The sequence below is a fragment of the Tamandua tetradactyla genome, chromosome 5 (assembly GCF_023851605.1).
Source record: "Tamandua tetradactyla isolate mTamTet1 chromosome 5, mTamTet1.pri, whole genome shotgun sequence".
NCBI classification, from domain to species: domain Eukaryota; kingdom Metazoa; phylum Chordata; class Mammalia; order Pilosa; family Myrmecophagidae; genus Tamandua; species Tamandua tetradactyla.
Genome location: NC_135331.1, coordinates 127759678 through 127778836, shown reverse-complemented (window position 1 = coordinate 127778836; position 19159 = coordinate 127759678). Strand labels below are relative to the sequence as shown.

The following is a 19159-nucleotide window of genomic DNA, read 5'->3' as shown; positions in this document are numbered from 1 at the left end:
AATACATACTTGTTTTCAGAACAAACATTTTATTCATTACTTTGGCTCTGGGTCTTAATTTTCTAAACAAAAATATATGGTGGTAGAAGAAACACTGTAAAAATGTTAATTACCAGATGAAAAGGTTCATTTAGGCTTGAACAAAACATATTATAACATCATGCTGAAGGGAAAATAATAGGGGGTGCTCAAACTTTACCAATGACTGTGGCAGCCAACGCAGCATCCTCTTCCTTTCTAAAAGCGCTGTTGTGCCTCATCCACAGTTTCTGTTTTGTCTGTAACTCCTCAGAGCCTACAAGCAAATTAAATACCCCATATGCAGCCACCCATATAAAGGGAGAAATGCTGATTTCAACCTAAGAAGCTGACTCTCAGAAGGGGAGGTCACCGAGAGGAAGCGCATAGGAGATGGCGCCCACCTCCTATTTGTACAGTTCCTCTTCTCCAGAAGGTCTCCCGTGCAACAGCCCTAGGGGGAGGTGGCACAAAAGTTGGATTTACCCAGCAGGGAAGAGACCAAAGGCCAAACAAGAAAATCACTCTTCTCTGGAAATGACTGGCATTAAAGAGGAATGGATGCCTCATTTATCTCTTCTGGGAAAATTCCCCACAGGGACTCTCATATTTCTGTTTCCTGTAACGAGGAGGAGTGGAGAGCAAAGAAGGGAAGAAAGATGATGAAGTGCCTAAACTTCTGTCCAAATTACCCACAATTCATTCCCTAAAGAAATAAAAACAGAAACTAAAAGCCAAAGAGTGCCCTCTTTGGGTGGGAAAGGAACACCAGTCCCAATTGAACCAAGAGCCCAAAAGGTCAATGGAAACATATCCCCCACCTTTCATATCACCAAGCCCTATTCCCAATCATGTAGTATGATACATGTAGCAATTTCTGCTCTGACAAAGGCAAATATGGTGCTCTCAAATTCAAATTTGGGGGAAGAAGGTAAGAACTAATTCTCATGGTTATATTGCTTCACATTGCTAACCTAAGTATAAAGAAAATTTTGGAAGGAATTTTATCTTTTAGAAAACTTGCATTAAATGCTCTAGAAAATATGTACAAATAACCAGTTTTGTCGATAAAACAGAGACATTTATTATGTGCATTTGATTTTCTCATGAATTACAAGCAGGCATTTGACATATGTCTACTTCTGTGGAGGTACTCATACAGTGAGCTAGTACTAGATAATGATGGCAAGTTTTATACCTTTGATCATCTCTTTGGTGTTTTCATTATACCTTTGATCTCAGCAAAGGTACAGAGCTGTGACATATATGTCTTTTAAAAATATTGGAAAAGTATCTGCATCATTCCCAATTTTGTATGAAAATATGAGCATTATGTCATCTGTTCATCTAGCATAAGTTCACATTAGGCTTATATTTAAACAATCATTTTGAAGAGGAATTTTGTACATTTTTTTCAACATTTAATATGAATATTTGATTCAGGAATGCTAAATGGATTCAAAACAAGACTTCGCTATTTTTTTTTTTAATAAGGCAATACTGCACAAAAAGCCTGAATATTCCCAGTTGGAGGTATTCCTCCATGCTACAAACTTAAGGTAAGGCATTCTCTTCTATTGAATAGAGGCCATATGAATTATGTATGCAAATCTCTATGCATTCATTTGAGATTATAAACTAAAGTGGTGAGCCAAAATACTTCTTTGGTAGAACAACAAATATGAAGAATTAAATCAGTAAGCCTAATGCAGGGTAAATCTATTCCAAAGTGCTGCTAAAATAAGGAATATCACAGTAGTTCAACAAAAAGCACCCAACTTCTTCTGTGTGTTCCCCAGGCTCAGGTAACTGCATTATGCTGAAACCACTAGAATGAATAAGAGTATTCTGGCTTAGCACAATGTAAGAACTAAAGCTCCAATTGTGATTCAAAATTCCTTTATATAGTGTCAACACAGCAAGTACTGTACTTTTAAGCTGGAACAGTGCTCACACAGCGTAGATGCACCTGTCTTTATGTTCACAGAGATGTGAATATTGGGTGCAAAGTACCATTTGAATTCATACTATTATAAAATAATAATAATTATTATAGCCAAACTTTATTAATGCTGCCTGTGCATGAAAAGCTGTGCCAAATGCACTGTGTGATTATTGTTTTGTTTGCTTCCTCCCCCCCATCCCTGCTTCACAGATGAGAAAAATGGGGGTGGGGGTGGGGTAAAGGACTTAAGATCACATGGACTTAAAATCACACAGTAATTGAGGAGTCCTGGATGCCAACCCAGGCCTCTGATTCCAAAATGCACGGACTCAGGCACCCTCCTCCCTGAATCCCATAATAGTTGCTACTTCTACTAGTGCCAAGAGTTTATCTTAAAGGAACTATTATTCATTTCCTATATTTCAGTGTCCTACATAAATAAATAACAATTACATTTATTTCCCAGCTCCACAGAACATTTACTACCTGTTTTGTGTGACCTTGACATAAATAATGTGTTCCTCTATTTTCTCCTCTATAAAACAGGGACAGCAGCAGAAACTGACTTACTGTATAGAGTCAGAGTGAGGATAAAAAAGCAGGCGTGCATAGGTGCAAACGTTAGTTGCTCATGATAATGCTTTAATAACGTTTTCAGTTAATATTGTTAAGGTTAATATAAAGGAAACATAAAATGTTCTCTGAGCAATTTAATTGGATTTGCTAGCTAATTAAATGTTATAAATGAGAAAGAAGGGAAGTCTAAACAATGCCCATATGTTGGAGATTTGTGTTGTTTCTGCAAGATAGAAACCATCTCAATGGGAAGTGTAGATTCTCCCCAGGTAATCATTTCTATGCCAGGGTTTGCTAGATGTCTTCAGAATGTTCTCAGTTAACTATCTTACTGTCACTTCAGGCAGGACTGGGAGTTAGGGAAGCTGGTTCTAGATCTTATTCTGATGCTGGGGAAATTACTGAAGCTCTGTGGGACACAGTAGAGTGTAAATTCTAGGAAGATTTGGTCTCTGTCCCTACATCCCTAAGTCAAGGCCTGCTACACAGGTACTCAAAAATATTTGTCAACTGGATGGAAATGTGTTGCCTTAGCTATAAAGATGGTTTTGGAATAAACAAATAGTTTTCAGATATTTCCTTTTGTCGAAGAACATATTTTTAAAAAAATAAGGTTCCTAAATCTCAAAATATAAAACAGATAGACCTGCCCACAATGAAACAGCAGCATACAGCCTCAGTGCCTAGAACCTTCTACCAGGCCTGCCTTTGTCAGTCAATCTTCCACCCAACACCCTCGGACGACTCCACCAGGCACAGAGCGACAACCACTGGTCTAGATGCTAAAGCCTCTTCAGACTCAGGTTCCATGAGTCTAAACATAAATTTCTTGTATTTAATAAGTTGGTTTTTCCTATATAAAGAAAGCAGACTATCTCCTTTTTGGAAATAGGTGGTTTAATTAGTAAAATACTTACTTTTAAATTATTCTAACTTAGATTTCTGAAATTAGGGCTCACCAGATATTCCGAGTATTCTCATATATTTCCCATCCTCTCCTGTCTAGTCATGGCTAATGACCCATGAGCAATAGCGAAGTACAGCATTTCTACCCCCTCCATCCCTCTCTTCCTCAGCTCTGACTATGGGTTCCAGAGATCATTCCTTTAAAAGGCAATAGGGCCACTCAGCCCATATCAAATTTGTGTGAGAAATAAAGCTTTATTATGTTAATCAACTAAGATTTGGAAGTTACTTGTGTTAATTTTCCTGAAAGATACATACTTTTAATTTAATGGAGATATTTAGGGAGGATTGCTGAATAGCTCTTCTACAATGCATAGTTCTATTTTCTTATATAATAACGAATCCCCAGAGTTTAGTGCTAATGGAAGGCACACACGCCAAAGGAAGAGTTAAGGACTGTGTGGGGAACAATGGGGTAGGGGATTTTCCCAAAGACCATTACCACAGTTACCCCAAAATATGTGTCATTAAATTAAATTTCCATTATTGTATATCTTCATTAGTGCTTGAAGTTCCAGGTAGAACGTCTTATTTATAAAAAAAATTAGTGGGGAGAAACCTTTTACTGCTAAAGATTTCATGGAAACAAACCTTTCAAATCAAATATTAAAAAAAACAGACAAGTCGAATTGTAAGTGAAGTCACTACCCAATGAATTTTTTATTCATTGCTTCCCAGGTATTTGCAAGTGTTCTATAGATAGATTCATCACTTAAAATGTGGATGATATTATCAATCCCTAAAAGAGATCTAAACTCTAGATGCTCTTAGACATGGACTTAACTGTTCAGTTTTATTAACAAATCTGAGCTTTATGCTCACCCTGTTAGTTGACTTCATATTTAATCTACAATTCCTTTAATCTTTACACAGCTGAGAAATATTTAGCTTTCCCAAATTTATTCTAATTTTCAGCTAAAATCATGTACTAGAGGCTGTGTGAAGCCACCCAGGCTACTCTTTCAGGACAGGAGGACCTATACTTCCAGCTCCTTGGGATGCTCTTAGCTGAGAACACTCTGTGGAAATTGCACATGGCTGAACAGGGCCACTCCTCCTCAGGTCAGGGCCCATCCCTGGGGATGCCTGAATCTAGTGACCAGTCAATGCAAAGAGACGATGACCAGTTTCAGAGTTTCCAAGGGACAAACAGGGGACTCATTCCAGTCTAGCTGCTGGTTCCATTGCTTCAAGAAAATGTTTTTTCTCAAGTCACAAATAATCTCCATGCTACCAAATCCAATAGCTTTTCCTCAGTTCTCATGATATTTGACGTTTCAACCAAATTCTTTGTTAAATTCAACTATAACTTACATACAGTGAAATGTGTGTAAATTATACATACAATTATATTGGAACTACAGTGCAGCCCAACTCCTCTCTCTTTCCAACCTGTTTGCTTCTCTTCTCACAACAAGTGATGATCCTGAAAACTCTACACAATAATCTCCACTTCAGTGTCTGCTTCCAGGGAACTTGATTGCAACAAGAGGATGGGAAACAAGTCAATCTCGTGTGATCAGAGCTTCTCCTACCACTGTAGGACTAGACTGCATCTTACGGTAAATGATCTGAAGCAAATCATGTCAACTTTATTCTGTATCCCCAACGGCTTTCAGGCTAAAAATGAATGACGCCATCTTTGAAAAGGGCAAGAAACATGAACTGATTGGATAAAAGAGGTACGTAAAATAGGGGACGCACATTTTACCTTGATAGCAGAGAACTTATTTTTGGAGATTTTATATATCTTTGTGAATGTATACATACATATACATATAAATACACACATATATAAGAATGTGTTAATTAATTATTGAATTAGAAATATATTTCCTCTATGAATATGGACTCAACATGTAGACTTAGTCTAATTCTTTTGTGTAGAGAAAGAACTCCTGCCAAGTCCCACCAAGAGCTCTTCTGATAGGAAGAAATAGAAGCCTGCTCAAACTTGCTCAGATCAAGATTTTAAAGGAAACTTCAGCCAGGCCTCACAGTGACTCAGCCTGGCATGTCAGAACAGACCTCTTTGGTGTCTGTTTTACTTCCCTGGCTGCTAAAACAAATACTAAACAATGGGTTGGCTTAAACAAAGGGAATTTATTAGCTCACAGTTTTGAGCCTAGAAGAAGTCTAAAATCGAGGCATCAGCAAGGTGATGCTTTGTCCCCAAAGACTGCAGTGTTCTGGAGCTGGCTGCCAGGGATCCTTGGGTCCTTGGCTTTCCCTTCACATGGCAGTGCATATAGCAGTGTTGTCACCTTTCTGCTCTGGGTTCTTCTGACTTCCCACTTTCTCCCATGGCTTTTCTCTCTCTCTCAGTCTGAATTTCACCCTGCTTATAAAGGACTCCAGCAACCTGGATTAAGTCCAGCCAGATTCAGTTGGGCCATACCTGAACCAAAGTAAATCTTCAAGAGATCCTATTTACAATGGGTCCACACCTACGAGAATGCAGACTAAGACCAAAAACATGTCCAAATTGGGTACATCATTCAGTCTACCACAGTGTCTCATGAGCCAAAAGGCCTCTCTTACCTGCCTGTCTTTGCCAGTCTCTCTCTCTGTTGACTCATCTTGCACATGGCTCAACATGACTTCCTGCATTGATCAGTAGTCATCTGTTCCTCTAATAAGCCCATCCTTTTGTGTTCCTCCTTGACCATTTCAAACATTCTTCCTCAGCCTCATTTCTACAACTCCCCTCATTCTCAAAGGATGACCACAGACAAAATAGCTACCAGCAGTCAGAAATTCCATCATCTTTCCAGTCACTAACATATCCTTTCTCTTTTAGTCAAACAATCTTTTTTATAATATTCTTTCCATTGACCTTAAAATTATATTATTCCATCTAATTTCCATTTAAAAAACCTACATGGACCTCTCATTTTCTTCCAGTTACTCCCTTATGTCTCTCTTCCCCTTATTAAACAATATTTTTGAAAGTCTTGCCCATACTATTTGCATTTATTCACCTTCTTCACTCTTATAACTCATTCCAATCTAGTTTCTGGTTCCATCACTTCCCAGAAGACATTTTTCTGAAGTCATACAGAATCCCCATGTTACTATAATCCAATAGCTATTTCTCAGCTCTCATTGTAGTTGATGTCTCAACAAAATTCTTTTTTAATTCAGCTATAATTTACATGCAGTAAAATATAAAGATCTTAAGTGTACAGTCTGATCAATTTTGACAAATGTTTACATGTACAGAACATCTCCCTATTAACACATTTAAATTCCTCCAGAAATACTCCCCAAAACCAATGGCTCAAGCCAGAAGTCAACTCATATTGAATCCAATAAAAAAATGTGGAGTTTTTGCTTCCCAAATCCCTCTCAAATCTTAACATTCTGCCACCACCACCAAAGTCCATGTTTCTGACATCTCTCGCCCAGAGGCTATTCTCCAAAAGCGACCTAACTGTCCTACAAGCATATCCCCTGGCCCTTCGTTCAATCTGTTCTTGATTCTGCACCCAGAATAATCTTTCTGAAACGCTAATAGCATTACATCATATCTTTCTTTAGAAAAAGATAAAGCTCTACGGCATGACCAAGAAGGCCTCCCATTGTCTGTCTCTTCCAATCTTTCCAAATTCCTGTCAAAATTCACCTCTCCTGGCTTTCTCCTGACTTTTTCTTCTTCCTCAGTACTAGCTTTCTTTCAGTTCTTCAGGTTCACTATTCCCTCTCCCACCAGAGATTCTCTGTTCTTCTACCTAGCAGGTACTTCCATTCTTATTTGCCTAGCTGATCTCTACTCATGCCCAGATCTTAGCTCAACCTTCACTGTCACATCCAGAGAGAATAGTTCTTGCCCAGCCTGATCTGACCCACATTACCAGACTGGAAATATCATATCAAAATGTCTTATCAAAATATCATATATGCTCATGTATTATATTTATCATCAATTTAACTTTACATGGGTGTTTATTTAAATAGCAATTAAATTTTATTCGTTACTTAAATAAAATATACCTACTCCTACAGAGGGCAGAGGCCATATCTGGTTCAACTGACCACCATATCTTTAGTTCTATCACAGTGTCTGGCATATCATAAGTACTCAATCCATTTTTGTTCCAAGAACAAATGAGTCGGGATCATTCGTTTATTTAGACCCCTGTTTATTATTTCACATTTGGAAGATAATCTTTTTTATATATGGCAAGTCAGTGAATTACCTGGCCTTAGATCAAGTGCCCATCATTAGTCCAACCAGCCAAGGCTAGGGTGGGATATATGGATGCATAGCTGCTTCTTCCAGGATGGCAAAGGGGAAAAGTCTCTAGAAAGGAGCATGGGGAAGGTAATGTGAGGCAGATCCAGACCATGCAACTTCTATAAATGAAATAAAATCAACCTCAAGAAAGACTTTATAGGTGGAATGTTTTAAGTCTTTATATAAGGTATATGGGTATAAGAGATTATATATGCAGGTGCACAACTGAGCTAAGTGGACAAGTGCGGACGTAAATATAAGTTCACAGATGAATGTATATAATTTCAAGTTGTTTCAACAGTGAGTAGCCATTCCCTTCCCACCCACTAATTTTTCCTTGGATCATTGATCAACAGCCAAACTTCCAAATGAAGAACCAAGGGAGGCTCTTTTCCCTATAGAGAACCAACTGAATTTCGTAAGTGAAAACAAACAAACATTAATAATAAATTTATTAACTCAAATAAATTTTTGAATTAATATATAATTCAAAAGCACAGTAGGAAAAGCTAATTGGAATCATAAATAAATTATATATATTGCAAACATGTATGTTCAGAGAAGTATTAAAAATAAAAATGAACTTATCACAATTAATAAAAATGGGTGCACCTTAAATATCATTGCCACAAATATCATTGCAAAGGGAATCTTTAGATAAAATATTTCTTAATCCCTGCAGTGATTCACTTATTTTGCATAATACTCAATATAACCAAATTTAAAATCAACAATATAATTAGAAGTTTCCTTGGAGTTTTCTATAACAGGATGTAATCTTATAGAGCAGGCAAATCAAACCAGAATTTTTAAAATAATTGTTTCAATCGGTTGGAAGTTAAAATAGAACCATGTGGAAAAAATGTGATGACGGAAAAAACACCCAGCTAGCAGATAGAAGATTGGAGTCTCATACCCACCTCTCTTCCCTAATTAATTATGAAAACCTGAGTCTTTGGACCTCAGATTTTCTCTTCTTAAATTTAGAGTTGGAATAAATCTGTGGTGGCTGAATGTTTCATCTTGATTGCCAGAGCTTAAGAGATATTGGCCTGGAGTACTACACTGAGAAAGTTTCTGAGTCATCTCCATTTATTAGTGATGCTGTTCTAGGTACAGGAGGTTGCCAGTGTGCTGAGCATTTGCCATCCTTGGACTAGATGTTCTCTTAGCTCCCATCAGTATCTCAACTCAATCCAACTGTGAGATGAAAAGACCAGTGCTTTTGTGTTCTGAGCACACAGAATTCAGTTCAGTAAGCACTTATTGAGGAACTAATCATGCATCAGCCATAGACTGGGAAATGGAGCTATAAAGATGATCAATTCAGATACTTCAGATACCTGCCTTCAGAGCGTTCAAGTCAAGAGGATGACTTGGCTTAGGTTTTTTTTTTAATATTAAAAATATAATCAATACAATGTGATTGCTTTATGGCTATATGCAATTGATCTAATTCTAAATACCATTCGGAAAACATATATTAACTGGTTTCAGAAGTTGGTGATGTTTCAATTCAAAAGAAATGTTGCCATTAAGTATGTCTTTCCAGAGGATTGCTTTCTAAAATGTTTTATTTATATTCTCCCACACTGGCATTCAAACACCTTAACAATGCCGTCATTCAAAAAGCCATGATGATAAATCAAGAACACAACAAACCACCAGAAAATGATATTTCAATTTCGCCTTGTAATGTCCAACATGCAATATATTCTCCTTGTATGTTCTGGTCAACCTAGTTCTCTCAATAGCCAAGAATATTCAGCTCATTCCTTGCTGTCATGTCTACGCTGACAGAATTCCTATGGTTAGATTAATCATCATCCACCCACTCAAACCCTATTAATCCATCGAAGGCCTCAGACGACTCCTCCAGTCCACATCTTCTGAATCTACTCATTCATTCATATACAGAGTTAAACTTGTGTGTTCATTATGTGTTAGGCACTGCACTTTTATGAGAGATACACAGAAGAAAATAAGAATGCTCCTGTTCTTAGGTGCTTATGTTATACTGAGGCAAGACTGGAAAAAGGTTATGAAGAAGATGGCGCAGAGAACAAGTATTAAAATCGATCTGGGAAGTCTGGGAAGATGTACCAGATGAGGTGTCACATGAGCTAATTTTAAAGACTAGGTAAGTATTAATTAGATTAAAAAGGAAATTCTTGGCAGGGGAAAAAGCAGGATTGGAGTCACCAAACTGTGAAGCAACAATGGCACCTTCAAAACTAGTTCAGTTGGGGTGCAAAGGTAGTTGAGTGGTAAACTTAAAACAAATGAGCCAGCTCATTTCGATATCTTTTTATTTCAGATACCAGGATGTAAAACACATCCATTTGTCCCCAGAAAAAAAAAGGGATAGGAAAGAAGACTTAAGCTCCAATATATTACAATACAGTGATAGATGAAGAAGATAAATCTCCTAAGCTATGTGAAATATAAAAGGAAAAGTCATTTGGTTACGTTACTCTTGTTTTCAATTTTTTCTACACATACACTAAGTAATCTTTCTGACCTGAATAGAATTTCTAAATTTGGATATACAAGGCCGTATATTTAAAGAAAGCTGATACATTTATTTATACATTCCTTAGATATTTCATACACCACCTGCCTATTTTTTCCAAAAGGTAAACCACACAAATTGAAGAGAAAGCAGCCAGCCACCCTAATAAATAGTTTATCATTGTATTTGTTAACAATGCTTTGAGTGTAGAAATGTAAGTTGAAACCATAAAGCCTAGCAAACACAGCTAGTAACTTCATCAATAACTACTACAATACTAGTTTCCACCTGTGAACACATACATTATGCAGGAGAATCCATTAAAAGAAACTAAGACATTTGTATGGTGTACAAATACCTTAAGAGCTTTACAATTCACATACAGTCACTATGTAAATATGATAGCATCTTTCTGACAATAACTACCCGTTATAATGACAGGGAACACAAAAAATATATTAAATAACATTAAATAGTAAGGTATTATCTTCCATATTAAATAAAGATTCTATTGGGTTCACTGTATTTTTAAAAAAATAGCTAGTATTCCAATGAAGTGCATTAATTACTTACAGATTGCATGAAATCACCTTCCATAAAATTAATTTACTTTACTATATAAACTTTAGAGGGCTTATCAAAAGTTATATTATAAAATCTTTTAAAATGTATTTTCATATTAAAGGTGTCTCCTCTAAACTGCAGGTTGCTCATTCCCAAGGCCCAAAGGAGGTTTTTTCAGAGTCCTGTATATTGCAGCTGTGATTCACACATACTATTACTTGAGAAATTTAAAATTTTAACTTTTCCATAGGAGATTGTCTTCCATCAAACTCCAAAAAAGATAACAGTTCAGTCTAGTAAAATCACTTACATTTACCAAATAATGATATTCGAGATTCTATGTCTACAACTAGCTTGTAATATTTATCGAAAGGACATGCTTCATGATTGTTAATTGTTTGGTTTTATGAAGTTTTAAACGAAAAATCTGAGGTAGGGGAAACAAGACTAATAAAGGTGAAGACTATATTATTTCTTGTCCATACTGAAATGTAAAATTGAGAAAAAGGAGTACGATCCATAATTATAGTAAGAAAATTAGCATAAACAGGTACTGTCCTGGCAAACCATTTTCATTTCAAATAACTCCCTTTTGCATTTAAGTAGAGATTCATGTGGATGGGAAGTTTTCTCAGGATAGCAACAGAGGTAGGAAAATCTAACCTCAATTCTGTAGTATGCCTCCCTCTTGCCATCCACAGAACACTGGCCTGGATGAAATCAAGTGTACATAGACTGATGTAAGAATGTCAGAATATACGTGGAGAAAACCTACATCATTAAGCACAGAATCTTTAAAAAGTCTTAAACACATAAACCTACTATATCACTCAAAGTAAACTGACATGAAAGAGAAATAACTACTTGACCCCTTATTAGCTAACTTTGAAAACAAATCATTTACTAAATCTAGTGACACTAAAAATCATCAGCCTGTGTCTCCAATTTTTTTCTATTAAACAATGAGGAAATCAACTTGAAGTTAATTTCACTCCTACTTTTTAAACAGGTTAACTTTCACCTAGTTCAAATTTCATTTTTCCTACTTCGCTTTTTGTGCTAATATCAATTGTAGGCTATTTAATGAGAAAGCAGGAAGAAATAAAGAATGTAAATATAACCTTAGACCCCCAAACCCTAGACTCTTATTTTTCCTTAAACCTCTTGCCAAGGAAAGGCAAATTTTCACACAGGTAGTTACATTCCTAGCCACAGGGCGTTGTTAGACAGGATGATGGGTCCTTTACAAACTCTCATCTTGAAAGGACACCTAGTAGCTGTGATAGTCATAGAAAAAGTGATCTTGAGATTCTTGCAGTGTTTTAAAAAGTAAAGTTAATAATGCCATCTTCTTTTGGTACATCAATTTCCTGCTTAAAGATGCCTCCACTTTCTTGCTAAAACCTCACAGGATAAAAAGGCAGGCGTTATGAATTCAACTTTGCACATGAAGAAAGGGAGACTTGGATGAGTTAACAAATCTTGCTTATGTTCACATCCATAGAAAGAGATAATGTTAAAAGACCAGATCACCACCCCTCTTTGTCCCAAGACAGTTTTCAACTCGTAGGAACAAAGACAAAATCAGGCTGTAAGCAGGGAACACTCCCTTTATTCTCTCTGAACAGCCCAATGTTTGACCCAATTTTAACACATGAAACAACGATCATGTTGTTTAATTTAATACCTTACGACACTTTGTTAGAAATATGCTACCTAATGAATAAAATTTCAGAATAATATTACAGAGAGGAGATAATCTGGTGGTAGAAGATAAAGGTGGGAAAATGCCAATACATTAGGGAACAGTGAGAACAGGTGAATAAAAGGGCAAATAGATCAGAAAAGTTCCAGGCGCACCCAGGGTGAGTGAGTTACATGTGGTCAGACCAGAGAACAAAAATAGCAATACTTGGAAAAGGGTAAAATAATGCCACTAACCAGTCAAAGCTCTTTTCTCGTTCCTTGTAAATTTTGTTCTCTGAAAACCACGATCAAAGATCATGAGCAAAGCATCAGGAAAGTGCCTACCTAGTTCTGGTAATTTCACTAATACTAGAAAAATAATAGAAAATGGACAGGATTGACTTTTCCTCAAGAAGAGAACATGGAACAGAGTAAAATATACAAAATACCCAGTCCAATGCCTCATGAACAGTAGGCGCTCAATAAACATCAGTCTCCTCCAATAGATGAGGGAAACAAACCGCGATATCCGAAGCTGATGGACTTTTTAAAAGACTTAAGAGGATAGCGACTTCAAAGATTTAAAGTCAACAAGTTAAGCAAATACCACCCCCAAGGTATTGTATTTTTATTATCCAAGTCAGCTATAGCGCATATATCCCACACTTCTATCTATAAGCTACTTCTAACTTACTACTCTTCTGATTTAAATGATGCCTCCCTCACTTCAGGTTAAGAAGGAAGACACATAAGTTAAAAGAAAGTCAAACACGTGCTTGAAAAAAATGTGAATAATAGTTTTGGCTCATATCCTCCTGATAACTCATGACATCTTTCATTTTTTAGGCTTGCCTTTTCCACATTTCCTCTTTAAGTACCTGGGAACTCAGTTCTGGGTATGTTCATTAACTAAGAAAGGTTGTTGTTGAAAGTGGAAAATTCCAGTAGAGTCCAGGGTTTGTTTTGCCTTAGTTTGACCCTATCCATTAACGCTGCTAAGAATACTAAACCCTGAATGAAAAAGGTTTTCTCCTGCAGTCTTTTCTACTTTTTATATGGCATCTTGGAATAGGTAGCACCTGTTCATGTTTATCACCTCTTCACCTCTCTTCACTACCTAATTTTTCCTTTCCCTTCTCACCCATTCCTGACTCAGAAAAATGAGAGAATGTTTTTGGACATAGACTTGCAAATCTCTGTGAACTCCAATGAAAATATGATACCTGTACACGTGGGAACTCTATGCTCATCCCTTCCCAGATTTCCCAATCTATTTTACCTTCTCTTCTCAGTTGCTAAATGGGATCTCTCATATTGAGCCTTATGGATACATTTTGGCCATAATACCATTCTTGGTTGGCAGAGGAAACACTGAAGTTCTAAGAGTTCATCCACTCGTCTTACTTTTTGTCTCCTCTCTCATGTGAAAAGTGGCTATAACAAATGATTGAAAAGTGAGTGTTACATTTACTGTTAGGACGAGAGTGAAAAGTCCAAAATCAATACTCTTACAAACCAACTGACACCATGGGTTGCAGGATTCAGAGGAAAAATGCAATCTTACAATCCCAATCAAATTTTCTTGCCCATGTTTACACAGATAGTACCTTGCAAAACTAGAACTAGAACCCAGAAAGGCCTGACTCCAAAGTTATCTTTCTGCGATACCACGAAGCTTTATATTATCTTTGAATTGGAGACAATTCCCTTTCCTTCAATCCACAGAATGCTGCATGAAAATGCTGCAAAAAAAAACGCTGCATGTCTGTGAAGCCCTGGATTCTTCTCTAGTTAGCAGCTGATTCTATGAATCAGCCTAACCTCTTGCGAGACCATTTCTCTGAAAATGAGGTAAGTCCACAAATTCACTTATGGAAAATATAGGTGAAATGGAAGCTTCATTTTGGTAGAAAGACAGTGTAGTATGTGGGAAGATACCTTGACCTACAATAAAAGGTCTGGGTTTGAATTCTGGTTGAGTCACATCATGTGTATCTGTTTAGGAGATTACTGAACTCTCCAAGTGTAAGATGAAATTTCAAGAATTAGAGTACCTGACTTACCTATTGTGAAAACCAAATGAGATATTATATATATACTTACATAAATGTGCGTGTGTGTGTGTGTGTGTGTAAAATCTGAGCATAATTCAACTCTTTAACAATAAATTAAATAATCTTTTAGAATAACGGTTGGCATGAAGTAAATGCTCAAGAAACATTTAATATTCCAATATGGTTCTCAGCTTCCATCCTCAAACCAACCTTTCAACTCTCTATTATGTTTTCTCTTCTCTTACTATGTGGTAGCTCCTTTTTCTATGAAACATTAATAAGAAAAAGGGATAAGATTTCATATTTAATGAAATCTACTCTTGAATTAGGTCCCAGATAATGAAGTTTTCAACCCATGTAATATACTGGTTCATGGTGTCTGGTGGACTGTTATATTAAGGAGTATTCATTGAGGAAGTTAGGTTTAGAAAAGTCGCCAGAATACACACACACACACACAAACACACCAAAAACCCTACCGAGATTAAGAAAACACCTCTTATTGGCAGACAATTAAATCAATCATTAAATAATTTGAAGAAGTCAAATATTCTACTTAGATGGCAATGATATTTAAGATTGGTGTACCTTGCCAATAAAATGTATTTTTTTATGACAAAGTGTTTTGTTATTTTCAAGAAAAATTTCTAAAATCCTGAGACAAAATTGGCCTGTTGATTTTTTCCCACTGACATTTATTTAGAGACATTATCCAAATATTATTTAAGCAATAATTTATAATCAAGGCTGATGAAACTATACAGATATATTTTAACTGATGTTTTGTAATAATGCTTTGGCATTTTTACCCACCAGTTTTCCATCTCTATTAACATCTGTTTTCATATATTGTAAAGAGACACCATGCACAGTGATTAGTCCAAAGTGATGGTTCTGCAGTGATTAAAAAGTGAATTTAAAATCTAATGTTCTGTCACCAGGACTTCTGTTTCGTAACGTATCTTATGAAACCAATGTTTCAAATATGTGATATGATGGAGAAAACAGTACCATGAAATGTCTACACAATTTATCAAATATTTTAAAGCCCAGTGAAAAGCATGTGTGTTCCAACCTATTTTTTTTAATACAAAATTTAGAAAAGTCCACCAACTATGACTATGTGCCATTAAGTCCCCATATATATGTGTCATTTGAATAGCCCTCAAGATCCCAGATTTTAGGACATAAAGTGCCCTCTGACAAAAAATATAGCATTGCTCCACTAACTGTGGGCGATATCACATGTCTACATGGCAGCAAACTGGGATTCTAAAACACTCACCAGTCTGCCAATATGGTTCTCAGCTCCCATCCTCAAACCATCCTTTCAACTCTCTACTTCTATTTTTTTTCTCTTCTTTTACTATGCTGTAGCTGTTTTCTCTGTGAAGCTCAAAAGGCCAAGATATTAGCAAAGAAGACTTGATTAAAGTTGATGCAGAGGCTGGGATTATAGAGGGCTATTGTATAACAGCATCACATACCACAATATTTTATGAATCCCTGCAATAAAGGAACAATATTTATAAGCAAGTGGAAAGCAGTCACAGGAACAGCAGTGGAAAAGATGTTTTAGACATGACCAGTTAGATGGTGCTCCTAATTTTTTTTTATTTGTATACATAAGTAAGCCCTTACCATCTTAAAATTGTTGTCAAGTCATTTAGCAGATTGGAGATTTTAACCTAAAACTCACTCTATCCCACTTAAAATCAGTCACTCTCCACCATCCCTGAAACAGCCAATGAAGAGTCGTGATGGCCACTGTTTGCGCTGTGCCTTCCCCTTCCTATCCGGACACTGCCAAGCAGCAGCTGATATTTTCCAGTGGCTGCTGGAGGCCTCCATCCACCTGCTGTCTGCAGCAAACACCAAAAGGAACAACAGCAAACCTATAAATCCTGACCAGCAGAAAAGCGTCTAGGACAGGTGGTAAGAACTACAACCAGTGAGGACAGACAGACTGACAACCAGACAGACAAACAGCAGCACCATCAGACACCATCCATTACTTCCAGTCTCAGAAGAGGGGAAGCCTGCAGCACCAGGGACGTCATTGTTCCTCTAGGGACAGGCAGCAGATTATCAAAGGTTCTGCCTCCCTCAAGCCAGAAGGCTTAAAGTATTTGTTTTTGGATGAGGAGGAGCAGGGAATTCAGAAACCTGCTGCTCTTAATTGAACCAGACCACCTCTGGCCTTCCGAACTAATGGCCCCTTTCTGAGTCTATAATGTAAGGGCAGGAATGACTGGATTTCCACTATTTTTCTGTGACTTGCCACCCCCATCTCTTCCTCAATATCCTCCACCCACATCGGGGTGGCAGTTACACCGGTCAAGGACCCATCGGTCTGCAAATACAGCCTCCCTCAATTCCTTTCCTGTGAGGCACTGCTGCACTGAGTGGAAGCAGAAGAAACCTTCACTTCAGGAGGTAATCTTACAGGTGAGGGAGAGGCCCTCCTGGGTGTGGTCTGTACATAGGTGTCACTCCCGTCCCTTCCCTGTCCCTTCTTTGCTGTCAGCTAACTCCAGATGCAACAGGTTCCTTTTGGCTCTTTATACCAATCCCCTGTCGCCAGGTACACCTTCTGGCTTAAGATCAGGACACCAAAGAATTAGTCCCAGGCAGGGTCTCCAAATTCCCCATGAGTCCAGATTTGAAAACTTTCCTGAATATATGAAATACATTCCTCCCAAGGGGAAGCAAGGTTGAGATCCCCTTCAGCTCCACTCTACAGCTGAAGGCAAAGAGCAAGAAAAGCTACTCTCTAAGCCAGTATCTTGTAAGCAGTTTTGTCTGAGGCAAAGGCAAGCAGCAGCACCGACAGTGTCACACACTCTTGCACCACCAGCAGTGAGCTCCATCCCCTCCCCAAACCCAGGAAAAAGGGGTACAAGACAGAGATCCTTAGGACTGACAGGCTCTAAATAAGAGAAGGCTACAAATATTCAACCCCTATTGCACTACTTTCACTGGGAATGAGCAGGCCTCAGAGGTCTCTGGGAAGAGACCTATTTTATTCAGGCCAGTTCTCATCAGCTTCTCCCGCTATTACAAACTTTGCATTGCCAATGGCATTCTATATGGGTAAGAAAATTTGTCTTGGCACTGATAGTCTGTGTAGAAGACTGCAAATAGAAGGTTGAAGAAAAGCTGGGGAGGCAGGTTACCAAAGATGGCAACTGCCCCCAAAAGATCCAACCTTGATCTGAGAGATGAATGAGTACAAAATGAACACTAAAAATAGGCATTTTTATTATATAAATGTTGGCATCCTTGACTGGGGTAATCCCAACCTGCTAAACAACTCCAACGAGAGAAGAGGAGCTGTACTAAGCATCTGTTCATCCCATCTCCCCTCTCTTCTCCTCATCCTCTGCCCCCTAACCTCAGCCCAGGGTCCTTCCACTTGGGTGGGAACAGCTCCTCTCTCTCAGCGTCTGCACATCCCGCCACCAGGGTGGCCCCTGTCCACATCCTCTGCACCCAATTTCAAGCCATTCTCTCCCAGCTCTATGGCATCCCCTCCTTCCTCAGGTCCCCCTATCCTCCTCCTGCTCAAGCCCAGCACCCCTGGCCCCAAGACGGGCGCCTCCGCCCGCACCCAGCACCCTCCCCCGCCCCTCCCCCACACTCCCCGAGAGGACTGGGTGAGCGAGTGGTGAATGGACGGATGGAGGCACGGAGGCACGGATGGCGTGGCTGGGGGTGGCTTACTTGAGCATGGCTTCTTCTTTTTCCTCCTCTTCCTTTTGCCGGTCCATCACTGCCATGATAATGTTCCTCTCCTCCTCGGTCAGGTGGCTCAGGTCCGGCAGCTCTTGCATGGGGGGAGGCACCGTGGGTGGGCGAGGACCGCGGGGCCCCACGGCCGAGGACATCTTCGTGGCCTGCCCGCCCCCTCCTCTTGCTGTCTCCCTCTCACCTTTCGGATTCACGCCCAGCAGCTGCGCCCCTGCTTCCCCCTCACAGCGGAGCCCTCCGGGCGGCGGCAGGAGGAGGAGGAGGAGGAGCAGCGGCGGCGGCGGCAGCGGCAGACCCGGAGAGAGAGAGGACCCAGGCTTTCATGGTTGTTTGCGTCCACCCAGCCCCGGATGCTGCCTTTGTTGTGGTGGCCCTGGCGAGGCTCCGGGCGGCCCGGCCGCCTCCCGCAGCTCAGCCTCGGCCGGCGGGGGCGGGCAGGCGGGGGCGCGGCGGGCGCGGCGAGGGGGCGAGGGCTCGCGCCTGGCTCCGGCGATCCGGGCGTCGCGGGCTGGGCGCGCGGGGCGGGGGCGGGGCTGGGGCTGGGGCTGGCGCGGCCGCCGGCGGCGCCGCTGCTGCTGCTCCCCGGCAAGGGCTGCCTTCAGTTTGGGGCTGCGGGAGGGAGAGGGAGAGTTTGGGTGTCAGTTAGGCGGAGTCTCCGATGTTTCGCTCCCGGGTGATGCTGCTGCTCTCGCAGACAGAGCTGCCAGCCACCCAGTCCCGGAGCCGCTCCGCCCACGGGCACGCACCCGCCCGCTCCCCAGGTCCGCGCCACGCGTGCCCCAGCCGCTCCCTCCACGCTTGCCAACGTGCACACTACATCGCTCTATCCCCAGGTACCCCTCATCCGTGAG

At 39.6% G+C, this 19159-nt stretch overlaps 1 protein-coding gene across 1 annotated transcript in view; it reads right to left on the bottom strand.

Annotated features, from left to right (window-relative positions):
- Window positions 1-18729, bottom strand: part of RIMS1 (regulating synaptic membrane exocytosis 1) — a 490334-nt gene extending 471605 nt beyond the window's left edge. The window contains exon 1 of the mRNA XM_077162224.1: window positions 18282-18729. Coding sequence (XP_077018339.1) covers window positions 18282-18445 — 164 coding nt within the window. The 5' untranslated portion in view covers window positions 18446-18729. The remainder of the gene's footprint in view (window positions 1-18281) is intronic.
- Window positions 18730-19159: the final 430 nt, after the last annotated feature.